Here is a 12,817-nt window from a genome sequence, read left to right as displayed (position 1 = left end):
GCGTGGCTGCTGTCTGGGCTGGAAACCATCATCAGGCTATGGGCCTGGGGTTGCCAGTGCCTGTGATAGGATGAGGGTCTCATGGGTGGGGGGAGGGAAGGATGTCCTTTGAACAACAGGACAGCCCTGTCTGTCGGCTCCTGGAGGAATCTTTCTTTCCCTGGTTTCTGGATCTTAGGTCTCTAAGCCCTCAAGACAATGACCAGGAACCTCAGGGCACACCTAGACGTCTCCCAAGCTCCAGTAAGGATGAGAGGAGAAGAGATTCTTAGCGGCAGAAAGTGGCAGGAGGGACTTCTCTGGCAGTCCAGTGGTTAAGACTCCACTGCAGGGGGTGAGAGTTTGATCCCTGGTTGGGGGACTAAGACCCTAACATGCCAAGTGATGCTGCCAAAAAAGAAAAAAAAAGTAGCACAAAGATGACAATCCCAGTGACCCAAGTCAAAGCTGACTGGGATTAATTAACTCGCTAGAGGGCAACTATGAGTGTCAGACTGCAGTCCCCCACCACACCTCACAGAACCAGATGTGATACTGAATTCTGAAATTTTCAGATTTTACAGAGGTATTATTATGTGCACCATACATTGTGCAACACGCCCAGTGAGGTCCGGGGCTGCCTTCTGTGGTCTAATGCAGTCATATTTCTGCTGTATGCTCTGTGCATATCCACAGCAAATGGGACAAAAGCTATAAAAAGCTTCACCTCATTTCAGATTAAGCATTATGCCAAATGAAGAAAGATTTGGTTTCCAGATTTTTCTTGGATTCCAGGGTTGCAGTTAAGGGACAGTGAACCTGCCTTCCCTGTCTCCTCTCTCCTGCTTTGGGGACTGGGGGTGGGAGGTGACATCTTGAGGAAAATCTGTTCTTCCAAGTTGGAAGGAGGGGCATGCAGATGGCTATGTTCCAAGGCTCCCTCTGGTGACCATAAGGGGCAAGTCCTGAGTTTTATTTAGCAGGTTTTAACAGTAAAACACAAGCTGGAATCAAGATTGCTGGGAGAAATATCAATAACCTCATATATGCAGATGACACCACCCTTATGGCAGAAAGTGAAGAGGAACTAAAAAGCCTCTTGATGAAAGTGAAAGAGGAGAGTGAAAAAGTTGGCTGAAAGCTCAACATTCAGAAAACGAAGATCATGGCATCCCGTCCCATCACTCCATGGGAAATAGATGGAGAAACAGTGGAAACAGTGTCAGACTTTATTTTTGGGGGCTCCAAAAATCACTGCAGATGATGACTGCAGCCATGAAATTAAAAGACGCTTACTTCTTGGAAGGAAAGCTATGACCAACCTAGATAGCATATTCAAAAGCAGAGACATTACTTTGCCAACTAAGGTCCTTCTAGTCAAGGCTATGGTTTTCCCTGTGGTCATGTATGGATGTGAGAGTTGGACTGTGAAGAAGGCTGAGTGCTGAAGAATTGATGCTTTTGAACTGTGGTGTTGGAGAAGACTCTTGAGAGTCCCTTGGACTGCAAGGAGATCCAACCAGTTCATTCTGAAGGAGATCAACCCTGGGATTTCTTTGGAAGGAATGATGCTAAAGCTGAAACTCCAGTACTTTGGCCACCTCATGTGAAGAGTTGACTCACTGGAAAAGACTTTGATGCTGAGAGGGATTGGGGACAGGAGAAGAAGGGGACGACCGAGGATGAGATGGCTGGATGGCATCACTGACTCGATGGACATGAATCTGAGTGAACTCCGGGAGTTGGTGTTGGACAGGGAGGCCTGGCATGCTGCGATTCATGGGGTCGCAAAGAGTCGGACACGACTGAGCGACTGAACTAAACTGAACTGAACAGTATTATCAGAGAAGGCAATGGCACCCCACTCCAGTACTCTTGCCTGGAAAATCCCATGGATGGAGGAGCCTGGTGGGCTGCAGTCCATGGGGTCGCAAAGAGTCGGACACGACCGAGCGACTTCACTTTCACTTTTCACTTTCATGCATTGGAGAAGGAAATGGCAACCCACTCCAGCATTCTTGCCTGTAGAATCCCAGGGACCGGGGAGCCTGGCGGGCTGCCGTCTGTGGCGTCGCACAGAGTCGGACACAACTGAAGTGACTTAGCAGCAGCAACAATATTATAAAAATGATGCCTTGTCAGTTTAAAATAAACAAACTGGATGCTAAAACATTGTGAGCATCTCCTACACCTTCTACACAGCCCCACCCTTCTTCCATCAGTCCACTTGGAACCCTTCTAGAGATCATACTTATGTATATATGTATCTATGTATACACATAGATATATATATGTAACTGGCCAAGGCCAGTAGGAACCCAAGTTTGGCTGCTTGCTGCTTGAAAAGTCAATACTCAGAGATGAGTGTTGGTGAAAAAAATTGCTTTATTCAGGCACTTTTGCATGGTGCCTGGCACAAAGTAAGCCCTTGATTAATATTACCTAGGATGGACTATGTCTGAGACCATCTCCTAGTTGTGGGTTAGAGGAAAAAGGTTTTAAAGGGGAGTTTCAGGAGTGCACAAGCAAGGGGCTACATGCAGAACAGCACAGTCAGTTCTAGTAATTATCTCCAGACTGATTGTGCAGCGGTGTGGTCAGCATCATCTTGATGGTTTTATGTGTAATCAATCAGTAACTCTACTCTAAGGTTGGGCTCTTTCCATCTCCTTAAGGCCAGCAGCCCCTGGAATTCTCAAGTGAGCAAGATGAATTCTCTTCTACTTACACATGGAAGGATTTCTGTACACAAGAAGGGCTCACAGGGTCCTGCTTGGTTTCACTCTTTTTTTTTTTTTTGCTGCTCTTCAATCCTGAGGGGAACAGGGGCAGGACAAGAAAGGGAATAAAGTTTTGGATCGAGAGACTAATCATAAACTTGTCAAGGGAACTCATTTTAGGGGTACTTGGTAGGAGTTGAGAGCTGGGCACCGGATGGCAGTGATGGAGCCCACACTGACAAGGCCCCAGCCTCACGGGCTTTACATTCAAGTTTTGGCAGCCTGAGGCCCTCTCCTCTAAATACCCCTGACAAATTGGTGGTAATATGGTGCAGTGTGGAGAGAACTGTCTAGAGTCAGATGTACTTATAACTGTGTGCTCTTGATCTTAGCCTGTTGTGCCTCAGTTTCCATCTCTGTAAAATGGATCATAATAATAGTGTCCTTAGGACTGTGTGAGAGTTCAATGAGATAATGTAGTTTTTTGCATAGTGCCTGGCCACAAAGTAAGCACTTGATTAATATTAGCTATTATTATTGAGAATACACATGGTATGTTTCGTGAGTACAGGGGCCATATCATCTTGTTCCCAGTACCTATCACATAATAGGAGCTCAGCAAGTACTTATTCAGTTGACGAATAGATGATACTTGGTTTACATTTAGAAACAGAACCATCTGGGTTTTTTATGTTAACCCAGACAGAATACCTACTATGGGCTGGGAGCCACAAGAGACACCGAGAAAGGGTCTTGCCCTTGGTGAGTGCTTTACATAGGAAATGCTCACCAGAAGAGATGCCAGATACAAATTTTTTTGAACGAATGAAGGCGTGAGTGAGTGAATGACTGCGAAACAAGCTCCTGGGCAGAGTCCCTTACCCCGCGCAGACATCTGCACACAAGGCTTTCTGCAGAATGGGCACTAGAGGGCACTAAGCATGGCGAGTCTCAGATTCAGAGTTACTCCTGGGTCCTTAGGAGAACTCCGCGCGGTGGCGTCACATCCGCTCTCTATGTCACGCATCCGGGGGCGGGGCAGAGGAGCCAAACGTAAACTCCCCGGAGTTTCCCCAGGCCGCGGGCTGCGCGGTAGCTCCACGTCTTGGTGGATTCTTGCAGTGAATAAGAGTCCGGGAGGTGTCGGACTAGTCCGACGGAGAGCGGGTAGGCGGAAGCCCACAGCGGGGCGACTGTTTTCCGGGAGTGGGCTCAGTTGGCCGCACTGGTGACGTATGGACGTGCGCGCCAGGGGAGCGTGCGTAAGGTGGAGGGACGGCGGGCAGCGAGGAGCGGCCTGGGGTATCTCCCGCTCCGGCCGCGGACGCCACGGGCTAAGGCGAGGCTGGACCGCGGACCATTCCGGGCTTCGCTGCAACGCGGTCTCAGACGCACGGGACAGCTGAGAGGACTGAGCGAGATCCCGTGTGCAGAGCGCATGCGCCTGGGCTCTGGCGGGAGCGAAATCAGTGGCGGCAGTCAGAAAAAGTTAAAAACGACTTCACCTGCCCAACAGTAGGGAATCGAGAGCTTTTTTTTTTTTTTTTTAATCATTGATTTCGTCTCAAAATCATATATTGAATGCGACTTACTGCTTTAGGTTTTTGGGAAACAACAGAACACGACAGAAAACCCCGTTTCTTTTGAAGCGTATGTTCTAGTAGGGCTGGGGAGGGAAATTGAAATAAAGAACAAATGAACTTGACAGTTAATGTTGGAGGGTGGTGAATGCCTTGAGAAAAAAGTAGAGCAGGGACACGGGGCGGTGACATAAGAGAAAAATGCCACTGGAACTGATCGGGGGCTGAAATTGAGCAAAGTCATGAAAGAGACCGGGGAGTGAGCCACGTGGCTATCTGGAGGAAGATTATTTCTATTATGTGGAAAAGCTAGGAAAGACGTCCAGAGACCGGAGGGAAAAAGCTGGAGCTGGGGAGGCCGCGTGGTGGAAGGAACTGAGCAGGGGAGAGTGGTAAGACACGCGGTCAAGGCGTTGGAAGTAGCGGATATCGATCAGGTTGGACCTTCAGGGCTGTAAAGACTTTGGCCTTACTCTCAAAGGGGAGCCTTGGCAAGCTTCGAGCAGAGGAATGATGTGGCCTGATTAGTTTTTAATAGGGTCACCCAGGCTGCTGTAGAGACGAGACTGGGCGAGGGAAGCAGGGACACTTGTTACTGATAAGTCAGGTTATGAGTATCCCTGGAGCTACCAAAAAGGCTGACTTGAGAGATGGTGATGACAGCCACCGTGGAAGTGCTCACATTTTCCCGGTGAGCCTGGTGAATGAGCCAGGCTGCAGGGAGAGCTTCTCAGCCATCGTCTCCTTTACTCTCAGGACAACCTGCAGAGGGCAGTGCTGTCAGTGACGCTGTGGCTCAGGCCTGGCAGAGGCCAGTCAGAAGTGACTGCTCAATAAACACCTGCTCCTTAAGTGTTTTGTGGGGTTTTTTTGTGTTTTTTTTTTTTTTTGTAAAACAAACATAACATAAAATTTACCGTTTTAAAATGTACAGTTTGTTGGCGTTAAGTACGTTTATATTGTTGTACAGCTAGCACCATTATCCATTTCCAGAATACTGTGTGAGTCTTTGTTGTTATTGGCATCCTCAGCCCCAGCCCCCATCTCACTCATCTGCCTCAGGCAGCCAACTCTTCTAAAGTACTCAGTAACACTTCAAAAATAACTGTTGTGTGCTGGGCAATAAGTGGAATGATTGAGAGTCCTGTTCTCCTTGCCCTTTTAGTTAGGGGAGACTGTGGTGGTGGGGAAAGAAGTAGTAGGTACAGTCTGAAATCAGAGATACTCTTGAATATATAGGGCTCACACTACTACTAATTGATCAGTTGTGTATTTTAGTAAGTGTTGGTTGAATATTCTGTGCCAGGCTCAGTTAATATTCATGATTGTTGAATGGATGGTTGGGTGTAGCTGCTTGACCCTGACTTCTTTTCTCTTGCGGTCATCTGGAAGTGGTTGGAACTGGGCCCAGAGATGTGTTTGTAAATGCTGGTTTATAGTTATGTGACTTTGAAAAAGTCCCTTTCCGTGGTTGGTGCTCAGTTTCCTGGTCCCTTTAGTGGGGGGAGCAGATATTAAATAAATAGACAATATTAAAAGACTCCATAACAATAGAACTTAAAACAGGGTGTCAGAGGAGACCTCCTTGAAGAGATGATATTCCTGAAAGAGGTGAACTTTAAGTTAAAATGTGAAGGCTGAGTAGGAGTGGTCCAGAGAGAGTAAGGTGGGAGTGGAGACAAGGACAGGGATTCTATACAGGGGGAACAGTGTGTTCTGAGTACTTGAAAGTCCCATATCTGTTAGAAATGGCTTGAGTGTCCATTCCAGACATTCCTCTTCAGACCTTTGCTGTTGAAGCTCAATCTTTCAGGAGGCTGCCAGATAACCCTGTGCAGGCCTGGCCTCCAGACAGAGTGCAGGCCTGGCCTCCAGACAGAGAACAGGCAGGTCCAGCGCTGAGGGAGTCCAGCAGAGGTGCCACCCCTCATTCTCCTCCTCATGTTCTTTGTTGACTGAGAGTAAAGAAGAAGAGGTCCCAGATTGTACTCCTGGGTGCTTTTCTCTTTATTATTTGCATTAAGAGGCATCATGCCTGGGTGGTCTTGAGGGGACTCAGCAGCAGTTAGAATCTCTTTGTGCCTTTGGGCAGGTAGTAGCCATCTTTGCCAGCGCTCAATGTTCTCATCTCAAAAATGGGGATACTAATAGCATTTACCTGCTGGGATCATTTTGAAGATGTGACCTAAAAGTATGTGAAGTATTTAGCACAGAGCTGGGTACTTAGTAAGGGAAAATGTTTGCTGGGATTTAAATAAGAATACAGTGGTCTGGCATATGTAAAATATAGAAACTTCCTTTGTGTCTGTATGAGTAACAGCAGCTTGACCAGAATTAGATGAGTTATTGTACTAGGAGTTCTTTTAAAAAATCAGATGGCTCAAATTCTCTTTAGAAAAAAAAGTGAAAAATAGCTTACATCTTTGTAATTTTTAGCCTTCGTGACTCAAGGTAGATGTGATCAGCACTGGAAAAAGATGCCAGCCCCAGCTACCACATATGAAAGAATCGTTTACAAAAATCCCTCTGAGTACCACTACATGAAAGTCCGCCTGTAAGTTCTGTCTCTTAAGTTTCTTATTTTTTTAAATTGAAGTTTAGTTGATTTACTTGTTTTATTTTGATTACTTTTTTATGAATCTGAGTAGTATGAAATTTAACACAGTACATTAAAAATTTTTTTCTTACAGAGAATTTCAAGATGGTGGTGTTGGACTGAATGCTGCACAATTCAAACAGCTGCTTATTTCAGCCCTGAAGGAGCTGTTTGGTGAGGTATGGAGTCACTTGGTAGTTTGAACACCACTAAGATTTTGTAGGGGCTTCCCAGGTGACGCTAGTGGTAAGGAACCCACCTGCCAATGCAGGAGACGTAAGAGATGCAGGTTTGATCCCTGGGTCGGGAAGATCTCCTGGGGCAGGGCATGGCAACTCACTCCAGTCTTCTTGCCTGGAGAATCCCATGGACAGAGGAGCCTGGCGGGCTGCAGTCCATAGGGTCGCACAGAATTGGACACGGCTGGAACAATTTAGCATGAAGATTTTGTAAGACATACTGAAAGGACGTTTTTCCAAAAATTATTTTAAAACCACATTTGAAACTGCAGAAGCAGAGTTTTAGAAGTGATGAGTTTTGAGTAGGTTTTTTCTAATATGGCTTTTAGTTGACAAGAAACTTGTGAAGCAAACGGTTTAGTGTAGTGCTACTCAAACTGTGGTGTGGACTGGCAACCTGCAAACTGATTTTTTAATTTTTTCTTGCCCACTGTGAGGATTAGTGGCTTGTACCAGAATGTCAGTCAGCACACCATTTCCTTTACTGAGAGTCTTCAGTGAGAAAATCTGACCTGAGCTGAACACTGTGTCCATTGATATTGTCAATTTCCACTCTGGTGCGGCTCCTTCTCACGGACCAGCACTTGTGAGTAGTACTGTTTTAGCATTCACTTGAAAACAAATAGAGTTTTGAAGAGAAAACAAAGACAGGTGATTCTCAGGAAATTATTTCCTGGTACATATGTTTTACTAGATTAAAATCTGTCACGCAGTCATCAAAATTAAAAACTTTTACTCTGCAACAGACTTGGTTCAGAGGCTGAAAAAACAAATTACAGACTGGGGGGAATATATTTGCAAACCACATAAGGACTGATATCTGGAATATATAAAGATCTCTTAAAACTCAATAGTGAAAAAAAAAACAAAACAGTCTGATTAGAAAATTGGCCGAAGTGGGCATTTCCTGGAGGCCTAGTGGTTAGGATTGACACTTTCACTGCAGAGGCCAGGATTCACTCTCTGGGGAACCATCCCACATGCCACGTGGCTTGGTGCAGCCAGAATACAAAAGCCAATCCCCAAAAGTGATATGTTGAGTGATTCCATTTATCTAATGCTCCCGAAATACTGTAATTATCATACATAACGACATAGTCTGGAGACAGATGAGCGTTTGCATGGCTTGAGGGCCGAGGACGAGTTGAAAGAGAGCCTTGTAATGGTATAGCTCTTTATCTTGATTACGGTACTGGTTACCTTAAGCAATCTATATGACGTTGTTGCATAGAACTACACATATGCACGTGTAAACGAATATGAGTGCATGTATCACTGGCAAAGTCAGAATAAGCTCTGATTTATTAATTTTGGTTTTCTGGTGTTGATGTTATACTATAGTTACGCAAGATGCTGACAGTGTGGGAGGCTGAGTGAAGGGTGCATGGAACCTTCCTGTACATTTCTTTGCAATGTAATATGACTTTAGTTTTTCAAAGTAAAAGGTGTGAGGGAAAAAAAATCCATGCACCTTCTACATGTCAAGTATGAAACCTGATTGCTGGGGATGTAGCTGTAAACAAACAGGCATAGCTTCTGCCTCACGGGCGATCGGTGTTGGTTATGTTAGTAGGAAACCATGCTGAACAATTAATGGCAAGAGTGGAGAGTATTATGAAAGGAGTGGTGGGTCCTGTGTGTGAAAGAGCCTAGCAAGCTACTGAACTTAATCTTGGGCATCAGGGAAGGGACAGTTTAAACAAAGACTTGAGAAAAGTGAAGAGGTCTTAGCAGCATGGAAAGGTATAGCAAGAATGATCCAGGCAGAGGGAGCTGTAAAAAGGCAGGCCTTGTAGTCCAACACCATTAAATAAAATACAGATTTTTTGGAGAAGAAAAGCAATTAGAGTTCAAGAGTAAGGATGATACTCATCTGCTAATGGCATCATTCTCTACTTAGGTCGATGCTGCCTTACCTCTGGACGTTCTAACCTATGAAGAGAAGACCCTGTCAGCCATCCTGAGGATATGCAGTAGGTATGACTGACGGCGGAACCCTTCTAGTGTAACAGAGCAGAGACTGATGGTAGATAACAGCAGAAGTGCTCCCTTCCGAGAATGAGGAGAGTTTTGTCCTTGTGAACTCCAAGCAGCTTTTGGAAGTTTAAATGGGGGAAAATGTGAACACTTACCCACCAGGAATTTGCAGTCCAGAGAGCCAGACTTGGGATTTACTTGCCGTTGTAGTGTTTCCCAGTTGATAATCACGGTTGCAGACTCAGAAGTGGGAATTTTACAAACATGCCTGATTGAGGTTCATTCTGTCTTCTGCCTTGACATGGTATGCTTTTGTTTGTAAAGTTTTCTTATTTAAATCAGGTTTCTGGTAGAAACTACTTTCTGGCCCATCACAGAAAGAAGTATGAGATGCTGCAGGGATGAATCTTTACTGATGCTTTCTTGATCTTTCTGTAGTGGTCTTGTCAAATTGTGGAGCTCTCTGACCCTGTTAGGATCCTATAAAGGCAAGAACTGTGCTTTCAGAGTGATTCAGGTAAAAACACCTTCACATACTCCAGTTGAAGCTGAGTAGTAGACCAAATTGCTTTATTAATATGTGTCCCATTTTTGCTTGCATAAATCTAGTGTGGTTAATGCCATCCAGCTGGGAGGGGGAAACCCAGGGCGTCGGTAGTTATGAAGACATGAGACAGAATGCTTAGATTTTAGGTGTATGGGAGAGGTTTGGGGATAAAACTTGGAACACCTGTGGAAAAGTCTTTTATTGCTTAATGCCTCATGCCTAATGTATTGAAATGTTCTCTCTGAGCTTGTCATGCCCATTTATTTATCTCAGGCTAGCTCTCAAGATGCTCTTTAAAATGCTACTGCCTCGATTTGGCTTATCCTATAAAACAGGGCATATTTCTACACTGTCCTGGATTTCCAGGCAATTTTATCCTGATACTGCCTTAAAATTTTTTTCCCTCTCTTACAGGTTTCTCCATTTCTCCTTGCATTATCTGGCAATAGTAGAGAACTAGTATTGAATTGAGTAGTCTTCAATTTGAGAAAATATTCCTCACTCTCAAAAGTGCTTTTTGTTGCCAGCACAATGTTTGGAAACCGAAGCAGCCCAAAAGCTCCTGTCGATGGGATTTGAGAGTGCTGAAGATGTTCCCAGTAATGTCCAGCCATCGCCTTTGGTGGGGTAGGCTTCACAGGAGAATCTGCCTGAGCCAAGCAGTGCTGAACAGGCAACCCTTAGAGCACATGCACCTCAGAGTTGGAGACCGGGCTGAACTCAGGAGAGCCTTCACACAGAGGGACGTGGCCACCTTCTCAGAATTAACAGGGGACATCAATCCTTTGCACTTAGATGAAGATTTTGCAAAACACACCAGATTTGGAAAGACAATTGTCCATGGAGTTTTGATCAATGGACTTATTTCAGCTCTCCTCGGTACTAAAATGCCAGGGCCAGGCTGTGTGTTTCTTTCCCAGGAAATTAACTTTCCAGCCCCTTTATATGTTGGGGAAGTTGTTTTAGCTTCTGCAGAAGTGAAAAAGCTGAAGCGGTTCATTGCCATTATTGCAGTATCATGTTCCGTACTAGAAAGTAAAAAGACTGTTATGGAAGGGTGGGTTAAAGTTATGGTCCCAGAAGCTCCCAAATCCTGAAATATGTCTTCAGAGGTACAAGTTCAGACATCAGTGTTGTTATTGAAAGCCTCTGGGGAAAACAGGGATGGCTCTTCTTCAGCAAGGACAGGCTCATAAACCTGTACTAGGGGAAGGGAGCAGATAGAGAGATGTTCCAGTGTCCACTTAGGCTTCACTCCGGCTTAAGTATATTTATCATCTATCTAGGTTTTCAACACTGAAAAACGTAGGCAATTCCCTGGTGGTCCAGTGGTAGGACTCTAGGCTTTCACTGCCAGGGGCATGGATCCAATCCCTTGTCAGGAAAGTAGGATCCCACAAGCCGTGTGGCACAGCATGCACACGTGTGCACAAACACAAGTGAACAGGGGAGATCAGAGGCGATTCTAAGGTTGCACATTGTTAACCAGGCTCCCATAAGGTGCCATTAAAAAAAGAGAAAAAAAACCTGAAAAAAGTGTTAGGAAAGTTATCATTTAGCTTAATGTTCTACTTTTAGAATTTCAAACCTAATTAGATTTGCATTCAGATAACACAAACCTACCTATATCTGTGCAGATAAGAATTTACTAAAGTCACTGAGTTTATAAGTAGCAAGCATTTAATTATTAAAGGCAATGATGGAAGATAGGTCATCTTTGAACACCTATCTTTTATCAGTAAATATTGTTAGATCCTGTTCTTCAGCAGTTTCTGAATCAGAGTTTATTATAATTTGTTACTGTTTACACCAAGATGGTGATTTATTGATCCTTCTTTCAGTGTCACTTGCCCTTCAGATGGTTTTCCTGTCACTGGGGGAGGGCTTATGTGCATCTTTGGACTCAGTTCTGTAAGCTCTCTTGGTTTCATCTATAAAGCAGTGATAACCACTCCATACAGGAGTGCTGGAGATGACAGATACAAATAGGTAAGCACAAGGCCCAGCCTCTAAACAAGTAGCAACTGCTGTTGCCATTCTCATCTATGAGCAAGGTTACAGGTTTCCTGAGCTTGGAGCTATCTGGCCAAAAATTAAAGAACAGGTGAATCTTTCAGGATGTCAGCCAGTCTCTATTGGTTTTCTAAACCTGGAATAGATCTTGAGTGCAGAGTTTCTATTTTAGCAATCCAGGTGATTTTCTTTCTCCCTTGAAAATATTTTGGGGAGTCCCCACCCATTATATAAATAATACATGCTTTTATTAAAATAATTATAAGATAAAAAGATTGAGGGGACACTGGTGGCCAAGTTCTTGAGCATTGAGGGGTGTTAGAGAGGAAACGTGCCTAATTTGTTGTTATTGGTCATCCTGTACACAGCCAGCACTATTAAGACAAGAATCTATGGCAGAACATACAGGTAGTCTATCTGTGTTCTGTGGCTTTAGATGGTGGCTCAGACCACAGCTGGTTGCTTTGATCAGGAAGATAAGATCAAATTAATTGGCTGCATCCACCCACATTTTCTGGGAAAAATTTTCCTGCTGCTGGGTCAGTAACTAGATTTTTGTTGTTGTTGTTTACGTCAACTACTACTACTATTAAGTCGCTTCAGTCGTATCCGACTCTGTGCGACCCCACAGACAGCAGCCCACCAGGCTCCCCTGTCCCTGGGATTCTCCAGGCAAGAACACTGGAGTGGGTTGCCATTTCCTTCTCCAGTGCATGAAAGTGAAAAGAAAGTGAAGTTGCTCAGTCGTGTCTGACTCAGCGACTCCACGGACTGCAGCCCACCAGGCTCCTCTGTCCATGGGATTTTCCAGGCAAGAGTACTGGAGTGGGGTGCCATTGCCTTCTCCGTGTTTACATCAAGGGGATCCTTAAAACAGACTACCGGAAAGAATTGTTCTCATCACTAGAGGGCAGTGTTGTGTATAAATGAGTAGTTCAATACTGTACCATACTCCAGTTTGTGTTGGTAGTGTGGAAAATACAAAATCAGGGCGCAGAGCAAGGATGCCATTATCATGAGTTTCAGAAGGGGAAGCTTATACGGGTTCAGGTTCACCTGAAGAACGTGTATGTATAGGTGAAACACGGTACATGCAGATAATTGGATGTGACACTGGAAAACAAAACGGAGAATTTGAGTCACAAAATAAACACTTGATGCTGAGA

At 44.7% G+C, this 12,817-nt stretch overlaps 2 protein-coding genes across 5 annotated transcripts; both read left to right on the top strand.

The window, feature by feature from the left end:
• The first annotated feature begins 3,708 nt into the window (after nucleotides 1–3,708).
• On the top strand, nucleotides 3,709–12,817 carry RPP14 (ribonuclease P/MRP subunit p14). 4 transcript variants are annotated; one of them, XM_069560535.1, is made up of 6 exons: nucleotides 3,709–3,866; nucleotides 6,716–6,833; nucleotides 6,970–7,054; nucleotides 9,015–9,091; nucleotides 9,530–9,608; nucleotides 10,053–12,817. In XM_069560535.1, exons 1-6 carry the CDS (start codon nucleotides 3,716–3,718, stop codon nucleotides 10,107–10,109), a joined length of 567 nt encoding a protein of 188 aa, XP_069416636.1. In that variant the 5' UTR covers nucleotides 3,709–3,715; the 3' UTR covers nucleotides 10,110–12,817. The 4 variants fall into 4 exon arrangements, with proteins under 4 accessions (XP_069416636.1, XP_069416639.1, XP_069416637.1 ...); XM_069560538.1 differs by having other exon boundaries at nucleotides 3,729–4,671; XM_069560536.1 differs by having other exon boundaries at nucleotides 3,780–4,214.
• Nucleotides 10,229–12,817, top strand: HTD2 (hydroxyacyl-thioester dehydratase type 2). Its single transcript, XM_069560551.1, has one exon. The coding sequence runs from the start codon at nucleotides 10,229–10,231 to the stop codon at nucleotides 10,733–10,735; it is 507 nt and encodes a 168-aa protein (XP_069416652.1). The 3' UTR covers nucleotides 10,736–12,817.

The sequence above is a fragment of the Ovis canadensis genome, chromosome 19 (genome assembly GCF_042477335.2).
Source record: "Ovis canadensis isolate MfBH-ARS-UI-01 breed Bighorn chromosome 19, ARS-UI_OviCan_v2, whole genome shotgun sequence".
Classification (NCBI taxonomy): domain Eukaryota; kingdom Metazoa; phylum Chordata; class Mammalia; order Artiodactyla; family Bovidae; genus Ovis; species Ovis canadensis.
Note: the sequence above shows the minus strand (reverse complement) of the source record. Positions and strands in the feature narration are given on the sequence as shown.